The sequence below is a fragment of the Oryctolagus cuniculus genome, chromosome X (assembly GCF_964237555.1).
Source record: "Oryctolagus cuniculus chromosome X, mOryCun1.1, whole genome shotgun sequence".
Lineage (NCBI taxonomy): Eukaryota > Metazoa > Chordata > Mammalia > Lagomorpha > Leporidae > Oryctolagus > Oryctolagus cuniculus.
This window is the reverse complement of record NC_091453.1, coordinates 81,720,215-81,745,579: the sequence shown is the minus strand read 5'-3', so window position 1 is coordinate 81,745,579 and position 25,365 is coordinate 81,720,215. Positions and strand designations below refer to the sequence as shown.

Genomic DNA, 25,365 nt, shown 5'->3' with positions numbered 1-25,365 from the left:
AAGCTATGGTAGAGATGGACATGAAGCAGCGGAAGAAAATATTCAAGAAAGTTCGAGGAAAAGAGGTTTATATGACAATGGCTTACAGCAGAGGAGACCCCCTCTTTCCGGCCAGACTTCAGCATAGCATGCATTATGGGCATGAGCCTCCATTGCACTACTCACAGGCAGCTGGCAATGTTATGCCTAATGAACATTTTCATCCTCAATATTCATCTCCAAGACAAGGTCGGGGATGTGGGATGCCTAGGTAAGACTTTCAAGATAATATATGTCCTGTTTAGGTCTTAGAATTTTCTAATACCTGCATGGAATTATAGTAGAATTGAAAAAAAATCTGAATAATTCTCTGCCTAAAGAGAGCATGGAAGATAGAACTTCTGTACAGTTAAATTATTGTCAAATGAAGTTGTTGGCATTTTTGCATCTCATAGTCTAGGAAAAGGTAAAGCTGTTGAAGAGATGCTAGAAGATAAAATGTCATGAAGATGAATGTCCATGTGATATATGCCACTGTATCCATTAGTAATGGATATGCCTTATGCCAGTATGTTGGAAAGAGCAAATCTTGTTAGTTGGATGTTTTTAGAAAGGTGTTTTACTTCTTCTTAATTTCAACAATGACTACTCAGGCATAAGTGAGTAAAGAGTTGTATTTTTCCTTTCCGTTTATTCTTAGGGATTCATCTCACTTTATCAACAGGCAAAACATGCCAGGCCCTAAAGTTGGTTTTTATTCTGGCCCAGGAAAAAGGTGCTGCCAGAACTATGATAACTTCTCCTATAGATCTCGGTAAGTATTTTAAAAGAGTTGGAAGTCAGAAAAAAATAAATGGTGAAGTCTGGTTTCGTTGCTGAGCAATGATAATATAGACTAAAAAGTGTTAACTTCAGATATTTGAAGTGTTACTTAGAAATGGGAAACAAGTTACTGCCATATTTTCTCATTTTTCCTTTTTCATTCTCTAAACTACTTAAGCTCCTTTAGACGTAGTCACCGCCAGATGCATTGTATGAATAAGAACTTCCAATATGGCTTTGTCCCAGAAAACGGACAGATGCCCAGGAGCTTGGAAGAAACTGTTACTTTTTATGAAGTGGAAGAAGGGGGCGAGACTGCTTATCCAGCTTTACCTGTAAGTGGTCAAAGCTTTACTCATAAAGCTGTTTAGTTTTTTTTTCTTTATAAGTAAAGACAATGTGGATAAATTTTAGCTTTTTGTATGAGCAACCAAATAATGACTTTTCTGAAGAATACAAGTTTTCATCTTAGAGCTTTCAAAGAGAAAAACTTTTTAAGCTGTTTGTAGAGAATGGGCTAGAAATAGACACATAATCTTATATATATGCATATACATAGATACATGTATACATGTATGTATATACTTATGTTTTCTATTGATCATTAATTTTAAAATACACTTAAAACATGTACTTATAGAATTCTCTGACAATAGCGATTCACATTGTTACTCTTTGTTACTAATTGCCTTTCAGAATATCCTCTTTTCTTTTCTGACTATACAAAGAATACACTTGTGTTTCTTTTTGATACAGAATCATGGCGGTCCCTCTACAATGGTTCCTGCTAATTCAGGATACTGTGTTGCAAGGCGAGGACATAGTACAGGCAAACAGCCTTTGAATGCAGAAGAGAATAATGGTCAGGGTGATAGTGGTGAGTCAATGTTCAATGTTTTTTAAAAGAGGATTCTTAGGGTATTTTCACATCAGGGTTGTGAAGTAGACCAAAAATTTGGGTCTAGGGTCTTGTCTTTGTTCTAGTAGTTTATTTTGGAAATGTTTTAAGGCCTTGTCCCAGAACCTGCTGGAGTTTGGAAGATGTCCTGGTAATTCTCAGAAGGACAGGCTTTTATTTCAGTAGGCCATTATATTGTTATAACTAATTTCTAGGTCTTTACATAGGACTTTGGTGAGTTTTATTGGTGAGATATCAGGATGGAAAACCTGTTTCTTATTAGTAAGGTACTATTCATAGTTCCCCTTAGCATTTGTTTAACTACTTTGACCTTTTCATATGACTAGCTGTTATTTTACAAGACTGCTATGGAGTGTCTCCTCACTCACAGTTTAGTTGACCTATACACAGTACTATTTATTGAATCCTATGTGACATCCATTTTAATAGGCTTATTTATACTTTAATATCATTATTTCTGTACTCTTTTAAGGAATGCAATATTCCTATTTTATCTGTGAGGAAATGTGAGATTCAAATGACATGGCCATGGCCATGATCATACTCTTGGTAAATGGTAGAGGTGTGTTTATATAACAACTTTATTAAGATACAACTTTTTACCTATTTAATGTGTATAATTCAGTGTTTTTATTACATTCAGAATTGCATAGCCATCACCATAATTAATATTATAGCATTTTTATTACCCCAGAGAGAAACTTAGTGCCCATCAGCACCTATTCCCCACATCATGTAACCACCCCTGTTCCCAGCCATTAGTAAACATCAGTATGTTTTCTGTCTCTATGGACTTACTTATTCTGGCCTTTTTAGATAGTATGAGGGTCTTCATAAAAGCTCATGGAAAATATGCATTATCTTTAGTTTTTTTTTTTCCATGAACTTTTTAAAGTAGTGGCTCTATGTGACTGCAGAGATAGATTTTGGACTCAGGTGTATCTGACTTTAAAGCATACACACATAACATACATATGCATATATGAATGCTCTTAACAGATGTCATATTGCCTCCTACTAGGAGTATGCTTATTTTTTGCCATTTCACTAGTAAATGATATATGCCTACTGAAACTGTTCTGGAAGATTGGATGACGTAAGGCAGTGTGAGACATTCTGAATGACTTGACTTCAGTATGTTTCTTGTTTTATAATATTCCTCCTTCTACTATCATGTAGAAGAAAATACAGTAGATATTTCTAGGAACTTAATGAGAATCAAAAATACAGCACCAGTCCAATTTGTGAAAATGTTATGCACGTGTGTGTATGCATGTGCGTAAGGATGCTTCCTCTTTGTTTTTTTTTTTTTTCTTCTTATCCCTGTGGGTAACTTCAGATAAACTGCTCACCCATTGTGGCACATTTAAAGTGACCAGATCTTTGTTCTCACCTTCAGTTCAGATTGGTAGAGTTTTATTTGGTAGAAAACTATCCTTACTCTGCATCTCAATAGTACAGAGATCTTAAAGTACTTCAATCTATTGAGCCTTCCTTTCAGGAAAAATGGTACTACATGTATTACTGGCATGAAAAAGGCATAAAATATATAAGTCATAGCTTATTCCTTTATTATCCACCTCAGGAAACTGAGTTATACTAAGATTATGCTCAACATTTGAGTTGACGGTAATCTATACTATATGTCAAAAATTCTAAATTTTTTTCACTCTTGTTAACCCTACTCAAAACCCATATAAGCTAGATACTATTATCCATTTTACAGTGAAGAAATTGAGGTACAAATATTAAATAGCTTGCCTAAAGTCATGTAGCTAACTAGGATTCAAATTCAGGCAGTCCTAGCTCCAGGCCCTTTGTACTGCTACACTGTACTGCCTCCCTAGAAGCACTGAACACAGCTGGGTTTTTTACCTCTACCTGAACTCTTACAAGCTAAGAGAATTTTCAGGAGAAATTTGTGTTGTTTATTGCTGGTCTTTGGCTTCAGTATCTGTCAACAAGTATGAAAGCTCAAATGACTTCTAAGGATGTATGGAGTTTAGTTTTGAACATATAACCATAAAACTTAGGAAAAAATTTAAAAAGTGAAAAAACAACTTAGGAAAATCAAGTGTTGGCCATTTTGCTTTCTCAAGCTAATAAAAACTATAAATATACTTCTGTCTTTTTTTTTCTAGGGGTATATCATGAAGAATATCTTTATCCTTCAGGTCAGTGAGATATAGATATAATGACAATCGTCACTATTTATGGGATTTCAAATGATAAAATAATGCTCATATTTTACTTTACTTTGGCTGTATTCTCTAGAGCCAGACTATGAAACTTCAGGTGTTTACAGCACAACTGCATCTACAGCAAACTTGGTAGGTACTTAATAATGGCAAACACTGAGCCATATGTACTAGGGCACTATTCTAGGAGCTATGCATATAAATATATTCAAATCCATGAGGCAATTAGTATCATTCTGATTTTGTAGATATAGAAATTAAATAACTCATCCAATATCATACTCAAATTCTGAAATTAGGGATTAATTTAGGGATATTTAATTTAATTAAGGGATATTCCTAATATTTGTTGTTAGTAGAAGAGGAAATTCTAACATTGGCAGTGATGATTTTTAGAGGATTTTATTATTTTTTATCAGTTAAAATGAAAAATCTCAGTCATTTAATACAGCAAAAATTTGCTTCTTGGTTATGCTACATGTCCAGCAGAGGTCTACAAGGACTTAGTGACACAGAGTGATGGGTGCTGCATCTCTTGATTGCCAAAGTGGGTAATAAAAGTGGGTAAATGGTACACTGACTCCTAGAGCTTCTATCAGAGGTGACACATGGCACTTTGTTTTCTACTGGCCAGAGCAGATCCACCTGAAAACTCTAATTTATTTGTTCTTGGAAGGCAAAATGTTGACAGCATTAAGGACTTACAGTATTGAACTAGTTCTCCCTTTCCATCCCACAGGCAAAATACTTGTTTCTACCCCCAGAAGAGACAGCCTAAAATTTCCATTCAGTGTAATCAAACTTAAAGCCCAGGATTTCTGGGTAATTTGTTAAACTCTTTATGTTGGATCCAAATATCTCTCCTCTTTATGCTGAGGCCTAAAGCAAAAGTTTTACTGTGCCCACCTATATCCAGGCTTTAGTTACAAAACAGGGGCTAAAATATTGCAATGAAAATCCCTAGAAAGGAAGAAAATGGTAGAAACATAGTTACTGTCCCATAGCAATTCTGAAATCTTCATAGGCAAACATTATGAACAGCGCCAACCAATAAATGGGGAACTATTCATTGGTTCATTGTTTCTGGTATCTTTTGGTGGTTCCAAGGCTCTTCTTTCCTTGGCCATATTTGAAATAGGCATTGGAGAATGATTATTCCCTGGCAATTGAGAAGCTTTTTCAGCCTGCTTCTTACAGAAAATGGGGGCCCCAGGCATTTTTTTTAAGAGTCATTTATTTTTTTCAAATTTTTATTAATATAAAGATAACTGATTTCATGTATGCCATAGGTACAATTCTAGGAAGATAACTATACTTCTCTCCCTTCTCCAATCTCCCTCCTTTCTTCCTTTCTTTTTTCCTCTTTAATTTTTGCAGGAACATAATTTAAGTCCACTGTATAATCAGGCATAATGCACCACTAACCATAATGTTCAACAAGTAATTTAAAGAACACAGATCCAATTCCATGTCCTTCTTCATGATAGCTCCACATTGTATTTGGTTACTTTAACCAATCAATTCTCAATTGCCAAATTCATGAACAAATTTGTTTACAATGTTTATAAAATAAGATAGAAGTTTGTGTTTTTTTTTTCTTAAATAAAGTCCACAGTTCCCCTAGGCAGCTCATGTCAAGAGCCTCGGGTGGTCACTGACGTCATATATGAGTGTTAATTGTTAAATTAACAACGGGAGTCACTGAGCACTAATTCCCCATGCAGGACTTCTGTCCTCAATGAGTTGCATTTATGAGAGTTAACTGTAAAACTAGTTCTCAAACTGTGCGTGTGTATGTGGGCAATTGTTGAAATCTTTACTTAGTATAAAGTTGGTCTTCTGTGTACAAAGTTAATTGAAAATAAATCTTAATGGAGATTGGGACTGGTAAGGGGAGAGGGAGGAGGAGGAAGGGTGAGAGCAAGGGTTGGAGGGCGGGTATGATGAGAAGAATAACTATATTCCTAAAGTTTTACTTATGAAATTTGTATTCCTTAAAAAATAAATACAAAAAAAAGACCACAGTTCTACAGGTGTATAAACAAGGGCTAGAAACAATGATCAAATCACAAGATATTTGGTTCCTATACTTTTTTTTATATTCTGTGTTAACTACTACATGTAAGCAAAAACATACTTGCTGGCTTATCTAAGCATAATAGTTTCTAGTTGCTTCCATTTTATTGCCAAAGATAGGACTTCATTCTTTTTTTAAGACTGAGTAGTATTCCATAGTGTGTATATACATTTTCTTTATCCATTCATCAGTTGATGGACATCTAGGTTGATTCCATATCTTAGCTATTGTGAATTGATCCATAATAAACATGTAATAAACAAATAACTCATATGCTGCTTTTATATCCTTTGGGTAAATTCTCAGGAGTGGGATGGCTGGGTCATATGAGAGAGCCATTTTCACATTTCTGAGGAGTCTCCATAATGTCTTCCATAATGTTATACCAACAGTGTCTTAGGGTACCTTTATCCCCACACTCTCCCCAGCAGTTACTTTTTTTTTTTATTTTTGGATGATAGGCATTCGAACTAGGGTAAGGTGAAACCTCATTGCGGTTTTTGCATTTCCCTGATGGCTAGTAATCCTGAGCATGTTTTCATATGTCTGTTGGCCATTTGTATTTTATCCCTTAAAAAATGCCTGTTCATATCCATTGCCCATTTCTTGATTGTTTTATTATTGTCGAGTTTCTTGAGCTCTTTATAGATTGTAAATACTAATCCTTTATCAGTTGCATAGTTTGAAAATATTTTCTCCTATTCTGTGTTGCCTCTTCACTTTGTTGCATGTTCCCTTTTGCAGTGAAGAAGCTCCTTAACTTGATGTAATACCATTTGTCAATTTTTGCTTTTATTGCCTGGTCTTCTGGAGTCTTTTCCAAGAAATCTTTTGTCATATCTTGCATAAATACCCCTTATGTTTTCCTCTAGTGGTTTGATGGTAAAAAATTGTAGATTTAGATTCTTGATCCATTGCGAGTTGATTTTTGCATAAGGTGTCTTGTTTCATACTTCTGCATGCGTAGATCCAATTTTCCCAACACCTTTCGTTGAATAGACTATCCTTTCTCTAGGGATTGATTTTAGCTTGTTTGTCAAAGATTAGTTGATTGAGCTTGTAGTTGATTGTAGTTAATGGTGAGTCCAAGGGTGGTTTTTATCTCAGCTGAATGGTTTTTAGTTCTGGCTTATAGTTTCTTTGAGTAATTCATTTATCAGTTTGATCTTTTACAGTTTAAGATCAAAAACAGTTGCTTCTTCTACCCTAAGAGTTCCTGTATGCAAAGACTCTCTATTCCCTTTTATTCCTGCCTGCAATCGGCTAATTCTTACACATGTCTGTCTTCAGAACTTTCCTAGAAAATCAGTATTATGAAAAACTACATGGATTTCAGAATTTGTTATACCAAAAGACCTTTAAGTTCCATTTCCACTTTTTGAAGTATTCTCATATCTTGCTAAACTTTGCCACCAGTAGTCAAAACACAGTGTTAACATTCAATTTTCTAAGTCTCTTTTCCTAAGAGCTATGCATTCACAATCTCAGTTAGATTTTGGGTACAACACATACTCTTAGTTACATCTGTTTTACTCAAATTAAGTTATGCTGTCAAATAGCCCTCAAAATCCCAAAGGCTTATCACCAGAAAAGTTGTTGCTGCCAATGTTATATGTCCAGTGCAGGATGTAGCAGGTATCTGTTCTTCATGATCCTCAGGGACGCAGGCTGATGGATGTGTACTTTCACAATCACTTCAGTAGTTCAAAGATACAGAAATTGAACACCAGCAGTTAACCTTTCTGCTTATATTTCAGTGTCCAAACAAGTCACCTGGCAATACTTAATTTTATTTGGGGCTGGAAAGGACCATCCCACTAGAAACTCAAAATGAGAACTGGAATATTTTTTAAGTACTTACTAATAATTACCCTCTGTTCTCTAATTAGGTTTATACTTAACCTTGGCAGCTTTCTGTAATTTTTTTTTCTTTTTTTTACTATTTAGGCAATTCATCTTAGGAAGGAGAAAAAAACTCTGATATGTAATTATTTTCTCCTCCTTTGTTCTCTTACTTTGCACCTTTTAAAGAAACAGTTTTTCCTCCACCTCACCATTACTGTTCTCATATCACATGCTTTTATACCTGCTTTTGAAATAGCCATTCAAGTGAAAATGGTAGTTAAAAATCTAGCCATTAAGCATGCTAATACTAGGTACTTTCTTTTGTTTTTAATTTCATTTTTCACATGTTCCTTTTTCTTCTCAATTTGCTTTATCATAGCCTACCATAGCCTACAGTCTCTTCATGATGTTCCCCATGCCCACCCGCCCCCCCAAGCTGCCAAATCCATAGCAAATTTCTAAAGATTTTTTTCATATTATTCTGAGGGATGGAAGCCTAATATAGGATTTGAATAAATGTTTCTAGGTACAGAGCCTTCCAGGAGACCATAAACATTTATTCCATGTTCATCGCTCAACTAAATCCTTCTCCATAGTTGTTTAACACCCGCACAGGGCCTTCTGAGCTAGGGTAAATGTTTGTCTTTAGGCAGGTGCTTTGGCTGTACTTGAACACAAACTTTGGAAATGAGCCATCTTGTTAAGTGGGGCTCCTTTTCACAGTATGGTTCCTGTTGTTTCCTGTGATTGTTTCCCTGATTCTTTCTGCATATTGACCAGTATTACCAGTTTCTCCTGTGAGAGTTTTTGCTGCCATCATAGTCTCTCTTACATGAATTTGAGGCCTTCAAAACCATCTTTACTTTTATAAAGATAAGCTCTTCAGCCCAAGGGAAGTAGTATTTGGATCCTACTACATCTTGCTTAGATAAGATGCAGTCGTGAGGCGGGCACTGTGGCATGGCAAGTGAAGCTGCTGCCTGCAGTGCTGGCATCCCATGTGGGCACTGGTTCGAGTCCCGGCTGTTCCACTTCCAATCCAGCTCATTGCTGATGCTCTTGGGAAAGCAATGGAGGATGGCCCGAATGCTTGGGCCCTTACACCCACATGGGAGACCCAGAGGAAGTTCCTGGTTCCTGACTCCAGATCAGCCCAGCTCCAGCTATTGGGTCAATTTGCAAAGTGAACCAACAGATGGAAGATTAATTCATTCATTCTCTCTCTCTCTCTCTCTCTCTCTCTCTTCCTTTCAAATAAATAAATTAATCTTTAAAAAAGATGCAGTCAGCTAGCCCATCCTTGTCCCAAGCTACATTATGAGATAGAATAGAGTCCTTTAGCAAAACTATTGATGGTTCTACTTCTAAAGCAAGAAAGCCTACTGAGAAAGGGTTAAAATTTCAGTTAGATTTTAGAATCTGCCTTGGGACTAGAGTTATGTGATCAGGATCTCGGTAGGTAGGTAACAAAACAGTCACCCAAATCAGGCTCTAGAGTGACACCTTTTAGAGCAGTATTACCTATCACTTTCAAATTTGCATTATTTCAGGACAGATCACTTTCATTTGATTTTATATGTTAAGCAGATCTTTTATTGATGTGAGGTTTGGTTTCTTGATTTCACTTTATTCAGTTGTATTTCTGTATTCCTTAAAGTCTCTTCAGGACAGAAGGCCATGTTCTGTACCTCCTCAGGATGCAGTTACCTCATTCAGCTACCCCCAAAAGGTAATCTGTTATCAAATCATTACAGTGATCTGAACAGAGAAAAATTATTTTCTTTTATCTCTGTAATAGTTCAAACAGCTGATTGTGTTTTAATATTATTAATACCTTGTGGTACCTGACACAGTGATTGTGTAAATTCATTCAATAAAATTGATTAAGAATCTACTGTGTTCCAGACACTGTTCTATGTGCTGGCATTAGACTACTCATAGTCAACCTACTGTGAACCTCTTCTGTGATGAATGAGTTAATATAAATTACCTGTCAGATCTATTTTACTGAAGCTTAAGTTTAAAGTTCTCCTGTGGAATAAGGAGTCAGCATAAAAAGATAACTGGAACCCTAGGAGTAAATAGTCATCCTGGGAAGTGCAAGAGATTGAGAAAAGAATCTAGAACAGAGTATGTGAGTCGACAAATTTTACAAAATGGGTAGAGAAGGAACAGTCGGGGGGAGGAAAAGTAGGAAATTGTATTAATCTGGAAGCCCCTGGAAAAGAGAGTTTCAAGGAGCAGTCAAGTATCAGTTGCTGCTAAAAAGTCAAGCAACATAAGGATTAATAAGTCTATTATGGTTTGTTGCCATGGAGACTACTGATGACTTTGAAAGCAGTTTTGGAAAACCAGAGAGGGTAAGGGTAGTAGGCACATTTCCGTGGGTGGTAAGGAAATGGAACTGACAGTGAGGACAGTGTGTTCAAGAAGAGTCTTGCCATTTATTTATTATCTCTGCACAAACTTGGACTGGATGCTGTGGGAAAGTAGTCTGTGTCATAAACAGAAAAAAACTTGTAGTCCCATGAAGTTACCAAATATGCAAAGCACCTTTCCTGTTTAAAAAGTGTGTGATTATTTTAAAAAATGTGACAAACTGGATATGTATCACAAATCTCTGTAACCATATACAGGAAACTCATAGATTATCTGTTTGGGGAAGAGGTAGTGAGGCAAGTAGAATACAGGTTGGAAGGAAACTTTTCATTGTATACAATTTGATACTTGATTTGTGAATCTCATTTATATATTTTCATGAAAATAATAGATTTAGAAGTTAAAGCGTTTGGAGCCAGTGTTGTCCCATAGCAGATTCAGCCACTGCCTGTAATACTGGCATTCAAGTAGGCACTGGTTCAAGTCCTGACTGCTCCACTTCCTATCCAGCTCCCTGCTAGTGTGCCTGGGAAAGCAGCTGAGGACAGCCAAAGTGCTTGGGCTCCTATACCCATGTGGGAGACCTGGATGAAGCTCCTCTCTTCAACCTGGCCTAGCCCTGGCTGTTGCAGTCATCTGGGGAATGAACCAGTGGATGGAAGATCTCTCTGTGTGACTTTTCCCCTCTCTCTGTGTGTAACTGTGCCATTCAAATAAATAAAATCATAAAAAGTTAAAGCTTTCAAATGAATCTGGGATCTTCTAAAAGAAATAACCTTCCTACATAGCATTTATGTGAGATGAACTTCTTAGTCATTTAGTTATCAAAATTATATCCTGAATTTTAGGATTAGATAAGGAACTAAAATTAGTTTGAGAAACCAAACTTAAGAGTTCTGAACTTTTTCTGCACTTATAGGAGATGGGAAATTCTCCAGTACTTGCAGCTTCCTGTGCCAATAATGTTCCAGCTCCAGTTTTATCTAACTGTACAGCAGCTGATCAAGCTAGTAGTACCGCTTCAGTTTCCTCACAGAATACTGTACCACCTCTATATGTATCTACACCTATACGAGGTAGACCAGGTAGGTTACTAATGGTTGTTTTCCTATTTAAGAACATATGCACGCAACTATTACAGTGATTGGATAGGATCATTTTAATTGCCAGAATTAAATTTATTAGTAAACTTTGTCATTGAGGAATTCATGATATGAGAGTCAGAGTTTCAATTTTTTCTTGCAGATTTGGCAAACAATTTAATAACATTTTGTACTTATCATTTTTCTTTTCTTTTTTTTAAACTTATATTTAATAAATATAAATTTCCAAAGTACAGCTTTGGGATTACAGTGGCTTTTTGCCTCCATAACCTCCCTCCCACGCGCAACCATCCCATCTCCCACTCCCTCTCCCATCCCATATCAATTATCTTTATATACAGAAGATCAATTTAGTATATACTAAGATTTCAACAGACTGCATCCACACAGAAGTACAAAGAATAAAGTACTGTTTGACTACTAGTTATGCCGTTAATTCACATAGTACAACACATTAAGGACAGAGATCCTACATGGGGAGTAAGTGCACAGTGATTCCCGTTGTTGATTTAACAATTGACACTCTTGTTTATGGCATCAGTAATCACCTGAGGCTCTTCTCATGCGTTGCAATGGTTATGGAAGCCTTTTGAGTTTGCCAACTCTGCTCTTATTTAAACAAGGCCATAGTCAAAGCAGAAGTTCTCTCCTCCCTTCAGAGAAAGGTACCTCCTCCTTTGATGGCCCATTCTTTCCGCTGGGATCTCACAGAGATCTTTCATTTAGGTCATTTTTTTTTTTTTTGCCAGAGTGTCTTGGCTTTCCGTGCATGAAATACTCTCGTGGACTTTTTAGCTGGATCCGAATGCCTTAAGGGCTGATTCTGAGGCCAGAGTGCTGTTCAGGACATCTGCCATTCTATGAGTCTGCTGTGTATCCCGCTTCCCATGTTGGATTCTTGGGCATTTAGGTTGATTCCAAGTCTTAGCTATTGTGAATTGAGCTGCAATGAACATTGAGTTGCAGACAGCTTTTTTATTTGCCAATTTAATTTCCTTTGGGTAAATTCCAAGGAGTGGGATGGGGGTTTTATGATAGGGTTATATTCAGGTTTCTGAGGAATTTCCAAACTGACTTCCATAGTGGCTTTACCAATTTGCATTCCCACCAACAGTGGGTTAGTGTCCTTTTTTCCCCACATCCTCACCAGCATCTGTTGTTGGTAGATTTCTGTATGTGAGCTATTTAACCGGGGTGAGGTGAAACCTCATTGTGGTTTTGATTTGCATTTTCCTGATGGATGGTGATCCTGAACATTTTTTCATGTGTCTGTTGGCCATTTGGATTTCCTCTTTTGAAAAATGTCTATTGAGGTCCTTGGCCCATCTCTTAAATGGGTTGTTTGTTTTGTTATAGTAGAGTTTCTTGATCACTTTGTGGATTCTGGTTATTAATCCTTTATCTGTTGCATAGTTTGCAAATATTTTTTTCCATTCTGTCGGTTGCCTCTTCACTCTCCTGACTGTTTCTTTTGCAGTACAGAAACTTGCCATTTGATGTAATCCCAATTGTTAATTTTAGCTTTTACTGCCTGTGCTTCTGGGGTCTTTTCCAAGAAGTCTTTGCCTGTGCCTATATCTTGTAGGGTTTCTCCAATGTTCTCTAATAACTTGATGGTGTCGGGTTGTAGATTTAGATCTTTAATCCATGTTGAGTGGATTTTTGTATAAGGTGAAAGGTAGGGGTCTTGCTTCATGCTTTTGTGTGTGGAAATCCAGTTTTCCCAGCACCATTTTTTGAATAGACTGTTGTGGGGAGCAACTGGGAGCAACTCGGACTAGACTAAGTTACTGGAATTAAGACTTATTCTATGCATCTGCTCTCCCACAATATGGCGCTGGGAGAGGAGGAAACAGCTTCTACACAGCTGCCTCCAGTTCAACCAAATAACAGCAGGACCTGCTCCTGATTGGAGGAGAGCAGCGTACTCGGCGTGTGGGTAGCAGAGTTGGGATTGGTGGAAGAGGACTATAAAGGAGGAGAGAGACAACATGCACCAGGAACATCTAAGGGGAACATCTATCTGAAGGAACACCTGTGCAGCCCCCCGAGAGAGCCGGCCGGCGGTGTGCCGCTCCCCCGCGGAAGTGGGGAAAGTGGCAGGGGGAACCGCCCTTCCACGGAGGTAGAAGGGACGGTAGCCAACACGGGAAGAACCAGCAGCAAACCCGGGGAGGGCTGAGCAGACAAAAGAACAGTGCAGGGTCCTGTGTCGTTCCTCCACGAAGAGGGGGAGCGACAGACTGTCCTTGCTCCAGGAATTGGTTTTAGATCCTTGATCAAATATAAATTGGCTATAGATGTTTGGATTGATTTCTGGTGTTTCTATTCTGTTCCATTGGTCTGTCCATCTGTTTCTGTACCAGTATCATACTATTTTGATAACAACTGCCCTGTAGTATGTCCTGAAATCGGGTATTGTGATGCCTCCAGCTTTGTTTTTGTTGTACAAGATTGCTTTAGCTATTCGAGGTCTCCTGTGTCTCCATATGAATTTCAGCATCATTTTTTCCAGATCTGAGAAGAATGTCTTTGCTATTTTGATTGGTATCGCATTGAATCTATAAATCGCTGTTGGGAGAATGGACATTTTGATGATGTTGATTCTTCCAATCCACGAGCATGGAAGATGTTTCCATTTTTTGGTATCCTCTTCTATTTCTTTAAGATTTTGTAATTCTCATTGTAGAGATCTTTAATGTCCTTGGTTAAGTTTATTTGATAGTATTTGATTGTTTTTGTAGCTATTGTGAATGGGATTGATCTTAGAAGTTCTTTCTCAGCTGTGGCATTGCCAGTGTATGCAAAGGCTGTTGATTTTTGTGCATTGATTTTATATCCTGCTGCTTTGCCAAATTCTTCTATGATTTCCAATAGTCTCTTAGTAGAGTTCTTTGGATCCCCTAAATAAAGAATCATATCATCTGCAAAGAGAGATAGTTTGATTTCTTCTTTCCTAATTTGTATCCCTTTAATTTCTTTTTCTTAGCTAATCACTCTGGCTAAAACTTCCAGTACTATATTGAATAGCAGTGGTGAAGAGTGGGCATCCCTGTCTGGTACCAGATCTCAATGGAAATGCTTCCAGCTTTTCCCCATTCAATAGGATGTTGGCCATGGGTTTTTCATAAATTGCTTTGATTGTATTGAGGAATGTTCCTTCTATACCCAATTTCCTTAGAGTTTTCAACATGAAAGGGTGTTGAATTTTATCGAATGCTTTCTCTGCATCTATTGAGATAATCATGTGGTTTTTCTTCTGCAGTCTGTTAATGTGGTGCATCACATTGATTGATGTGCGCACATTGAACCATCCCTGCATACCAGGGATAAATCCCACTTGGTCTGGGTGGATGATTTTCCTGAGGTGGTGTTGCATTCTATTGGGCAGAATTTTATTGAGGATTTTTGCATCTATGTTCATCAGGGATATTGGTATGTAATTTTCTTTCAATGCTGCATCTTTTTCCGGCTTAGAGATTAATGTGATGCTGGATTCATAGAAAGAATTTGGGAGGATTCCCTCTTTTTCTATTGTTCTGAATAGTTTGAGAAGAATTGGAGTTACTTCTTCTTTAGATGTCTGGTAGAATTCAGCAGTGAATCCATCCGGTCCTGGGCTTTTCTTTGTTGGGAGGGACTTTATTACTGATTGAATTTCTGTCTCAGTTATGGGTCTGTTTAGGTTTTCTATGTCTTCCTGGTTCAATTTAGGTCGGTTGCATGTGTCCAGGAATCTATCCATTTCTGATAGATTTCCCTGTTTGCTGGCATATAACTGTTTTTAGTAATTTCTGATGACTCTTATTATTTCTGTGGTGTCTATTATTACATTCCCTTTTTCATCTCCAATTTTATCGATTTGGGTCTTTCCTTTTTTTAGTTAGTTGGGCCAATGGTGTGTCAAGTTTGTTTATTTTTTCAAAAATCTAGCTTTTCATTTAGCTGATCTATTATAATGTTTTTATTGGATTCAATTTTGTTGAAATCTTCTCTAATTTTAATTATTTCTCTTCACCTACTAGTTTTGGGTCTGGTTTGCTGCAGTTTTCTAGATCCATGATATGCATTGAAAGCTCATTTATTTGGTGCCTTTCCAGTTTCTTGATGTAGGCACCTATTGCTATAAACTTTCCTCTTAACACTGCTTTTGCTGTATCCTATGAGTTTTGATATATTGCATTGTTATCCTCATTTACTTCCAGAAAATTTTTGATTTCTCTTTTAAGTTCTTCTATGACCCATTGTTCATTCAGGAGCATGTTGTTCAGTCTCCATGTGTTTGCATATGCTCTAGGGATTCCTGAGTTGCTAATGTCCAGCTTCATTCCACTGTGAACTAAGAAGCTGCATGGTATGATTCTAATTCTTTTGAATTTGCCGAGACTTGCTTTATGGCCGAGTATGTGGTCAATCCTAGATAGGTTCCATGTACTGCTGAGAAGAATGTGTATTCTTTAAGTGTAAGATGAAAGGTTCTGTAGATATCTGTTAGATTTATTTGGGCTATAGTGTCGATTAAATCTGCTGTTTCCTTGTTGATCTTCTGTCCGGATGATCTGTCTATTTCTGAAAGTGCAGTATTGAAGTCCCACAGTACCTTTTTTCATATTGATGGCCGTGTTTCTGTGTGTAACACATCTTTAAGCATCTTTTGCAGGGCTGCACAAGTGGCGACAAATTCTTTGAATTTCGGTTTGCTATGAAAGGTCTTTATTTCACCTTCATTCACAAATGAGAGCTTTGCAGGACATAGTATTCTGTACTGGCATATTTTCTGTCTTAGTACCTGGGCTTTATCTCACCATTCCCTCCTAGCCTGTAGGGTTTCTGATGAGAAGTCTGCTGTGAGTCTAATTGGAGATCCTCTGAGAGTAATCTGACATTTCTCTCTTGCACATTTTAGAATCTTTATGTTTCACTGTGGTGAGTTTGATTACAACGTGTCGTGGTGAGGATCTCTTTTGGTCATGTTTACTAGGGGTTCTATAAGCTTCCTATACTAGGATGTCTCTGTCCTTCTCCAATCCTGGGAAGTTCTCTGCTAGTATCTCACTAAAAATGCCTTCTAATCCTTTCTCTCTGTCCATGCCTTCAGGAACTCCTAGAACCCGAATGTTGGGATTTTTAATAGCATCCTGTAGATTCCCAACAATATTTTTTAGATTTCTAATTTTCTCTTCTTTTATTTGGTTTGACTGTATACTTTCCTGTGATCTAAATCCGATATTCTCTCTTCTGCCTCACTGACTCTGTTTTTAAGGCTCTCAAATGCGTTTGTCATTTGATCTCTTAAATTCTTCATTTCATTTTTCTCTTCACTATCACACTTTCCTGTTCTATTAGTTTCTGCATTTCATTTTGATTCCTCCTTAAGATTTCATTTTCACGAGAGATTTTCTATCCTGTCCAGTATGGGTTTCTGTAGTTCATGCATTTGTTTTTGATAACTTCTAAATGTTCTTATCATAAATTTTTTGAAATCCGTATCTTGCATTTCTTCTATCTCATCATCTTTATAATCTTGTATTGGAGTCTCATGTTCATTTGGGGGCGTTTAATGTCTTCCTTGTTCTTATTTCCTCGGTTTCTGCATTTGTTGTTTAGCATTTTGGAGATATTTTTTGATTTCTTCTTTTTTTTTTTTCCTTGTTGTGGTGGCTTTTCTCATTGTACTATGACTCTAGATTAAGGGGACTGTCTGCTTTTGGTGAATCTCTAGAAGCTTGTTGTGGGTGTGGCCAGAGAGCTCTGTTCAGGTCTTCAGGGTTAAGGTTGTGCCAAAGGTGACACACCCAGGTTTAGCATGGTAAATCAATCTCTCTCTCTCCTCTCTCTCCTCTCTCTCTCTCTCTCACTCTCTCTCCTCTCTCTCTCTCTCTCTCTCTCTCTTATTTTATAGATATATATATATATATATGATTTTTTTTATTCAGAAGGTAAGGGAAGTAATTCCGCTCAGCTTAGCTCTTCTCCTTCATGGCAATCAGTGTCTGAGCACTAGCCCCAGTGGGTGTAATGTTCGTCTGCTCTGTCCCAAGGACCACACAATCCTCAGTGTAAGCTCAGATTCCCCTGTAATGTCTCCCACCGAGTTGCCAAGGTTACCGAGTTTGTGGCGTCTCCCACGGAGACTACTCACATCTCAGCCACACTGTGAGTTCTCCCACACACCCTCAGGTTTTTTTTTTTTTTTTCACAGTCCCAGTTCATAAGCTCCACACATTCACTAGGTCTTAACCTCCTGTTATTTCTCCCCACCAGAGTCAGGTTTTTCTGCTTGGCTGAGGGCGGGCACAGCCCTGAGCTGGCGCAGCGGTTTTGTATGTCCAAAATGGCACCTGCTGTATTGTCTTACCCACCTTTGTAAGGTGAGTGGAGAGAGAGAATCGTGTCCGTCCGTACCGGTCCCTTTCATTTTTTTTTTCTCTCCTCTAGTTAGGCTGGTGGACTTTCCCCCACGGGTCTTCAAGCCTCGTTGCCTCTAGGCTCTTCCTGCCACTTTTCCGCCAGTGTCTCGGGCTACTGCATTTTCTCCTCACCTCCCTTTCCAGCACTGGTGCGTAGACTCAGCAGCTGGGGTCCTGTGCCATGGGCGCCCGTGCGCTCCACATAGGTCCACCTGTATCCCACTAGTTCTGGAAGAGTTTCCTCTGCAGTTTTTTCCCTAACTCTTCCCTGAGACTACAGTATCTCCAGTTTCATTAAACTCTAATTTCCTGGACTATCAGTGTGCTCCCTCTGTATTCTGCCATCTTGTAGCTCCTCCGTTGGAGCAAAACCCTTACCATTTTTATATCCACTGAATATTTATAGGACTAACACCAGTTTCTCAAACTTTAACTTGTATTATACAAGAATTAACATAGAAATGCTTCTCAATTTATAGAAGAAATTCCTGAAGTGTTTTCTATAAAATTCTTGTACAATGAATCATTGCCCTGTGAACGTCATGACAAAGCACATAGGGTCTGGAACTTAGGAGTTCCAGGTTAGAACCTTTTTTAACCCCTTTTTAGCTAATTTTGGACAAGTTATTGAACGTTTGTTATCTATGAGCTTAGGGGTACTTATAATACCAATTCATGCAATGTTTGTGGGATTTTAATTAGTTAATACATTTAAAAATTCTCTGGGCCGGGTATTGTGGTGTAGCAGGTTGAGCTTCCACCTGTGACTGGCATCCCATATGAATAAAAATTTGCATCCTGGCTGCTCCACTTTGAATTCAGCTCCCTACTAATGGCCTAGGAAGGTAGGAAAAGATAGCCCAAGTGCTTGGGCTACTGCTGCCTGCGTGGGAGACTGGTGGAAGCTCCTGGCTCCTAGCTTCAGTTTGGCTTAATCCTGGACATTGCAGCCATTTGGGGAGTGAACCAGCAGATGGAGGCTCTCTATCTCTCCCTTTCTCTCTCTCATTCTGTCTTTCAAATAAATAAATAAATCTTTAAAATTTCTCAGAATTCTTGGCAGGTGGTGACAACACCACCATAGCTTTTCAGTCTGAATCCCCAAATATAAATGGAAATAGCAAAGCCAGAACCCACAGACAACATCTACAACAAAACATGGTGACAAAGTATCAACACAAACCCCAAAATTTAAATCACCAGTCATAATATCTGCATGTTCTGAGTGTCTTATAGGAGCAAGAAGATGAATGCATCAAAGATGCGGTCTTAGGGACTCAAGAGCAGAAGACCCCCAAAATTGCTAAAAAGAATTCACTGGAAAGTGGAATGGCTAATTTAGAACCAGCAGCTCAAACTGAGAAAGGATTTGATCTCTCCAATGAAACTTCGAATTGCTTACTGCAGTCTAGTCCCTAAGAAAACTCAAAATGGCCTGCCAGATCTCCCTTTTATATTTCTCACTGGGGATAAACTGCTGAGAGTAGAATGAAAATGGATCAGCATAGCACAAAGAGTGGTTCACACTAAAGTTGGGGAAGAGAACAGAGTCAAGGAATCCTAGAAAGCAGTCATGCTCTTTGTCTTTTAAGATTTATTTATTTATTTGAGAGGCTGGATGTGAGAGAGAGAAAACATGCATGCACACATGTGTGCATTTAAAACTGCTGATTCATTCCCCAAATGGCTGCAATAGCTAAGGTTGGGCTAGGCCGAAGTCATGAACTCCATCTGAGTCTTCCACATGGGTGACAGGAACTCAAGTACTTGAGCCACATCCAGAGATTCCCAGGAGTATTGGAAACAGAGTGTCTAGGACTTGACCTGGCTTTGTGATGTAGGATGCGGGTGTCACAAGTGGCAACATAACCCACTACACAACAACAACCGCCCCTGAAATAATAGTTTTGAGTGTTACATAAAGATATTTAAAAAGAGCTCTTTGAAGTTAGAAAAGCCTTCTTGTGCCCCACCTCATTCTAACGTTCATGAAAAGTAAATTTACTTAAAATTAAACAAAAGGTCAATGCTATATAAAGAATATATATTACGGGGATAAAAGAAGGCAGAATAGTATTCCTAAAATGAAATCATGTCAGAAATGCACCTACTAAACAGAAGTAAACTAACTTATCTCAAAATGAACTCAATAAAATACTGCAAAATATTAAAGATTAAGATAAATCAATTAGCAAAGCTCTCTTGAGGTGACAGAACTCAGGAAAGAATTAGAAAGGGAAGAAGATACTTCAATAATGAAGAATGAAGTATAAAGAGCTTGAGCAAATGTATGCAAAAGATAATGCTTTGAGAAGAATAAGGACATAAGAATGGAGAAATCTAAAATTGAAAAAGATCAAAGATTGAAAAGTGACATGTAAATTAGGCAAAAGCAGTCAATCTCTGATAGAAGTCCCTGAAGAAGAAACTCAAAAGAGCAGAGCAAATACTGAAAGCTATAATTCAGAAAACTTGAGGCCAGTGTTATGGTGTAATGAATGAGGATGGCTGCTACCTACAACTCTGTCATGCCAGATGGGCTCCACTTTGTGTCCTGGCTGCTCCACTTTCAATCCAGCTCCCTACTAATGCTCTTGGGAAAAACGGTGGAAGGTGAACCAAGTGTTTGGATCCCTGCTGTCCACATGGGAGACTTTGATGAGGCTACTAGCTTCAGCCTGGCCCAACCTTGGCCATTGCAGCCATCTGGGGAGTGAATCAGCAGATGGAAGATCTCTCTCTCTCTCTCCTCTATTCCCCACTTTGTAACAATGGCTTTCAGATAAATACATTTTTAAAAGGAAAAATAAAACTTGACTGAAATTTTAAAATGTTTTAAAAGTACATAATGAAATAACTGAGAATATTGACCCAGAAAAACCAACAATTAGAATAGTCTAGTAAAACTACTGGAGTTTAGTGAGAAAGAAGGTCCTTTGCATATCTAACTAAAAGAGGCTATGGAATGTAAGAGAAACAAGATGATAGTCATCAAACTTTGACAGTAATGTTTTATGCTAGAAGAAAATGGAGTAACAGTTAAGGTACTTGAGGAAAGAATTTGTGAACCCAAAGATAATAAAGTCAGCCTAACTGATTTTCAAGAACAAAGAACACCATGTAAAAATCAGAATGTTATTTCCATGAATCTTTCCTGAAGAAAATGCTAGAGCTGTGCTGTTGAGATAATCACTAGCTACATGTGACAAATTAATTACAGTTAAACTTTAGTTCCTCAGTCACATTAGCCATATGCCAGGTGCTCAATACAGTAGCTACTTGATAGCTACTGAGCACAGATGATATTGAGCACAGATATAAAATATTTCTACCAACCTAGAAGGTTGTATTGGACAACAGTGTACTACAGAATTAACTAGTATGCATGTATTTCCTATCTTCCTTCACTGAAAGGCTTAGAAACAAAAGTATCCCTAATACCCAGTTTGTGGTCTTAAAATATACTTTATCATTGTTTAAAGATATGGCTTTGTAGAGAAATGGTTGATTCCAGGTCTGGACAGGACCTATTCAAGTTGAGCCTGGAACATCTTGTCATATCAAACAACAAGGAAGCTATCAAAGAGTGCTGAGGTGTTGTCAAAATGAGTCATCTGGAAGGGATTCCCACTGGCCAAAGATGGAACAATTTAAAGTTCTACAATGACAATAGATTATAACATTTTAGATGTTCAATTTAAAAGTCCTAATAATATTTAAAAAATTGGTCACCTTAAGTGAATGATAAGAAATCAATTCATTTTCTTGAAAAGTAGAAAATAAAAAATCAAGGATTTATCCTGCTTATATGAACTATACCACTGAGTAACCAAATAGTAAATGAGGGGAAATAGCTCCTTATATTAGTATTCTAACTAGTCAATGAAAATGAAGTGACAAAATGTAATCATTTTGCAGTCCCCAATGAATGGATAAACATTAAGCATTAATAGCTGCTAATATTTCAAAGGCACTTAGATGTTACTATAGAAGTGCTAAAGGAATCAGTTGTGAGTCTGATCCAGTCTCCTGAATATATTTGCAAGAAATATAGATGTGATCAGCAAAATCCACACTGGGAAGGAAGCTCAACAGGTGGAATGGCCCAGGTTCTTCAAAAGAAAAACTGTTAGGAAATCAAGTGGATGGAGGAGGGATCTATAGGATAAAGAGGTTCAAGACATGCCAATTTTTTTTTTCATTTTATGTTTCTCTTTTAAGTTTGACTCTCTGCTTAAGTTAGGTTCTCAGCTTCTTTTTTTTTCAACTTTTATTTAATAAATATAAATTTCCAAAGTAAAATTTTTGGATTATAGCGGCTTCCCCCCCCCCCATAGCCTCCCTCCCATCCACAACCATCCCATCTCCCACTCCCTCTCCCATCCCATTCTTCATCAAGATTCATTTTCAATTATCTTTATATACAGAAGATCAATTTAGTATATACTAAGATTTCAACAGACTGCATCCACACAGACACACAAAGTATAGAGTACTATTTGAGTAATAGTTTTACCATTAATTCACATAGTACAACACATTAAGGACAGAGATCCTACATGGGGAGTAAGTGCACAGTGACTCCTGTTGTTGATTTAACAACTGACACTCTTATTTATGATATCAATAATCACCCAAGGCTCTTGTCATGAGCTGCCAAGGCTATGGAAGCCTACTGAGTTCACCAACTCTGATCTTATTTAGACAAGACCATATTCAAAGTGGAAGTTCTCTCCTCTCTTCAGAGAAAGGTACCTCCTTCTTTGATGGCCTGTTCTTTCACTGGGATCTCACTCGCAGAGATCTTTCATTTAGGTCTGTCTGTCTGTCTGTCTTTCTCTCTCTTTCTCTCTCCCTCTCTCTCTCCCTCTCTCTCTTTCTTTCTCTCTTTCTTTCTCTCTTTCTGTCTCTCTCTCTCTCTCTTTCTTTCTTTCTCTCTTTCTCTCTTTCCCTCCCTCCCTCCCTTCCTTCTTTCCTTCTTTCCTTCTTTCCTTCCTTCCTTTGCCAGAGTGTCTTGGCTTTCCATGCCTGCAAAACTCTCATGGGCTTTTTAGCCAGATCCAAATCATGCCAAATTTTTTAAATGGGCAATACTGAAAAACTATCTAAGGATGCAAATTTGGGTGATAAAAATTCTAAAAATCACAAGGAAGTAATTACTATTAATGTCAAAATAATGGCTTGTTATGGTAGGAGAGAAAAGGCTGGGATTAATGAGGCAAAGGGAAAGGAAAGTGTGAGGTTGCTAGCAAAATTCAGTTTCTTGACCTGGTTAGTGTTTTCCTTTAAAGTAATCCAATAAGCCATACATTTGATTTGTTTCTATATATGTTTCATTTAAAAAAATGTTTATCACAGTGCCTGTAACAAAATAGTAAATATTAATAATGTTTAAATTTTTCATTGGGAATGTTGTTATAGACCCTGGTTTTACTACTTTGTGCTAATTGTAGGGGAAAGCATTGGCTGTCTGCTTCTAGCAGACATCTGAGCTTTAAAAAAAATCAAGTAATAGATGAGCATTGTAATGCCTCAGTTATGTGGAATGATTGAAGGCTTACCCTTTAAATGTCAGGTTTTCCTGAATATATGCTTCTTTTATTTTGCTTTTTTTGTTGTCACTTATGAACCTCAACTATAGCTGTAATTTACTAGATTTGGCTGCTTTTTACTTCCTCTTTCCCATTCTTATCAACCCCTTAGATGAAACAACTAATGTTTCCTACTTTGTTCATAATGTCTTTCTGATTGGCCCTTTCCATCCTTCTCCCCACCCCCCCTTTAAGATTTATTTCTTTATTTGAGAGAGAGAGAGGTCTTCTATCCACTGGTTCACTCCCCCAATGGCCACAAAGGCTGGAGCTGGGCCCATCTGGAGGCAGGAGCTTCTTCGATATCTTCCATGAGGGTACAGGAGCACAGGACTTGGGCCATCTTCTACTGCTTTCCCAGGCCATAGCAGAGAGCTGGATAGGAAGTGGAACAGCCAAGATTCGAACTAGCGCCCAGATGGGATGCTGGCACTGCTGGCGGCAGTTTTTAACCACTATGCCACAGTGCCGGCCTTTCCATTCTCTTGTAACTTACTGCTAATATGCTAGGTAATTTGATGCAGTGATTATATTTAATAGAAATCTCTTCATAGGCATTAAATTGTGTCAACTTCCCATTTTGGTAACTATTTCCAAGACTGTCCCCCAGACCAGAACTAGTGACTCAATTGCCCTGAATGCAAAATTTAAGGAGATATCAAAAATGCACTGTAATTTAAGATAAATAATACTTTAATTCATTATTTTAAAAACCATTGCTAATGGGGGGAAAAAAAGTCCATGAACAACAAAGTATCAATTTTAATGAAGACAGGCTTTATGGTCCAAACTTGGGGTGAGGTGAGTGAGACACATGGAAGTGGAAGTTTGAAACCTGTCTTTATCAAAATTTTTCATGGGGCCAGCATTGTGGAAAGCAGGTAAAGCTGCCACATGCGATGCCAGCATCCCATATGGGCTCCAGATCAGTCCCAGATGCTCCACTTTCTATCCAGCTCCATGCTAATGGCCTGAGAAAAGCAGCAGAAGATGTCCCAAGTGCTTGGGTCCCTTTGACCCACACAGGAGACTCAGAAAAAGCTCCTAGGTTTGGCTTGGCCTAGCCCTGGTTGTTGCGGCCATCTGGAAAGTGAACCAGGTGATAGAAGATCTCTTTCTCTTCATCTCTCCCTCTGTGATTTTCAAATAAATACATAAATCTTTTTTTATTTTTTTTATTTAGTAAATATAAATTTCCAAAGTACAGTTTATGGATTACAATGGCTTCCCCCCCCCATAATTTCCCTCCCATTCGCACCCCTCCCATATCCCGCTCCCTCTCCCACTCCATTCACATCAAGATTCATTTTCAATTATCTTTATATACAGAAGATCGATTCAGTATATATTAAGTAAAGATTTCATCAGTTTGCACCCACACAGAAACACAAAGTGTAAAATACTGTTTCAGTACTAGTTATAGTATTACTTCACATTGGACAGCACATTAAGGACAGATCCCACATGAGAAGTAAGTACACAGTGACTCCTGTTGTTGACTTAACAATTTGACACTCTTGTTTATGGCGTCAGTAATCTCCCTAGGCTCTAGTCATGAGTTGCCAAGGCTATGGAAGCCTTTTGAGTTTGCCAACTCTGATCATATTTAGACAAGGTCATAGTCAAAGTGGAAGTTCTCTCCTCCCTTCAGAGAAAGGTACCTCCTTCTTTGATGGCCCGTTCTTTCCACTGGGATCTCACTTGCAGAGATCTTTCATTTAGGTCTTTTTTTTTTCCCAGAGTGTCTTGGCTTTCCCTGCCTAAAATACTCTCATGGGCTCTTCAGCCAGATCCGAATGCTTTAAGGGCTGATTCTGTGGCCAGAGTGCTGTTTAGGACATTTGCCATTCTATGAGTCTGCTGTGTATCCCGCTTCCCATGTTGGATCGTTCTCTCCCTTTTTGATTCTATCAGTTAGTATTAGCAGACACTAGTCTTGTTTGTGTGATCCCTTTGACTCTTAGACCTCTCAGTGTGATCAATTGTGAACTGAAATTGATCACTTGGACTAGTGAGATGGCATTGGTACATGCCACCTTGAT

The 25,365-nt window shown here is 38.0% G+C and overlaps 1 protein-coding gene across 1 annotated transcript in view; it reads left to right on the top strand.

The window, feature by feature from the left end:
• ALG13 (ALG13 UDP-N-acetylglucosaminyltransferase subunit) overlaps positions 1–25,365 on the top strand; it is a 97,100-nt gene that overhangs the window by 52,997 nt on the left and 18,738 nt on the right. Inside the window, 8 exon segments of the mRNA XM_017349952.3 lie at positions 4–250; positions 680–793; positions 980–1,136; positions 1,558–1,678; positions 3,862–3,894; positions 3,995–4,050; positions 9,498–9,569; positions 11,139–11,304. Coding sequence (XP_017205441.2) covers positions 4–250; positions 680–793; positions 980–1,136; positions 1,558–1,678; positions 3,862–3,894; positions 3,995–4,050; positions 9,498–9,569; positions 11,139–11,304 — 966 coding nt within the window.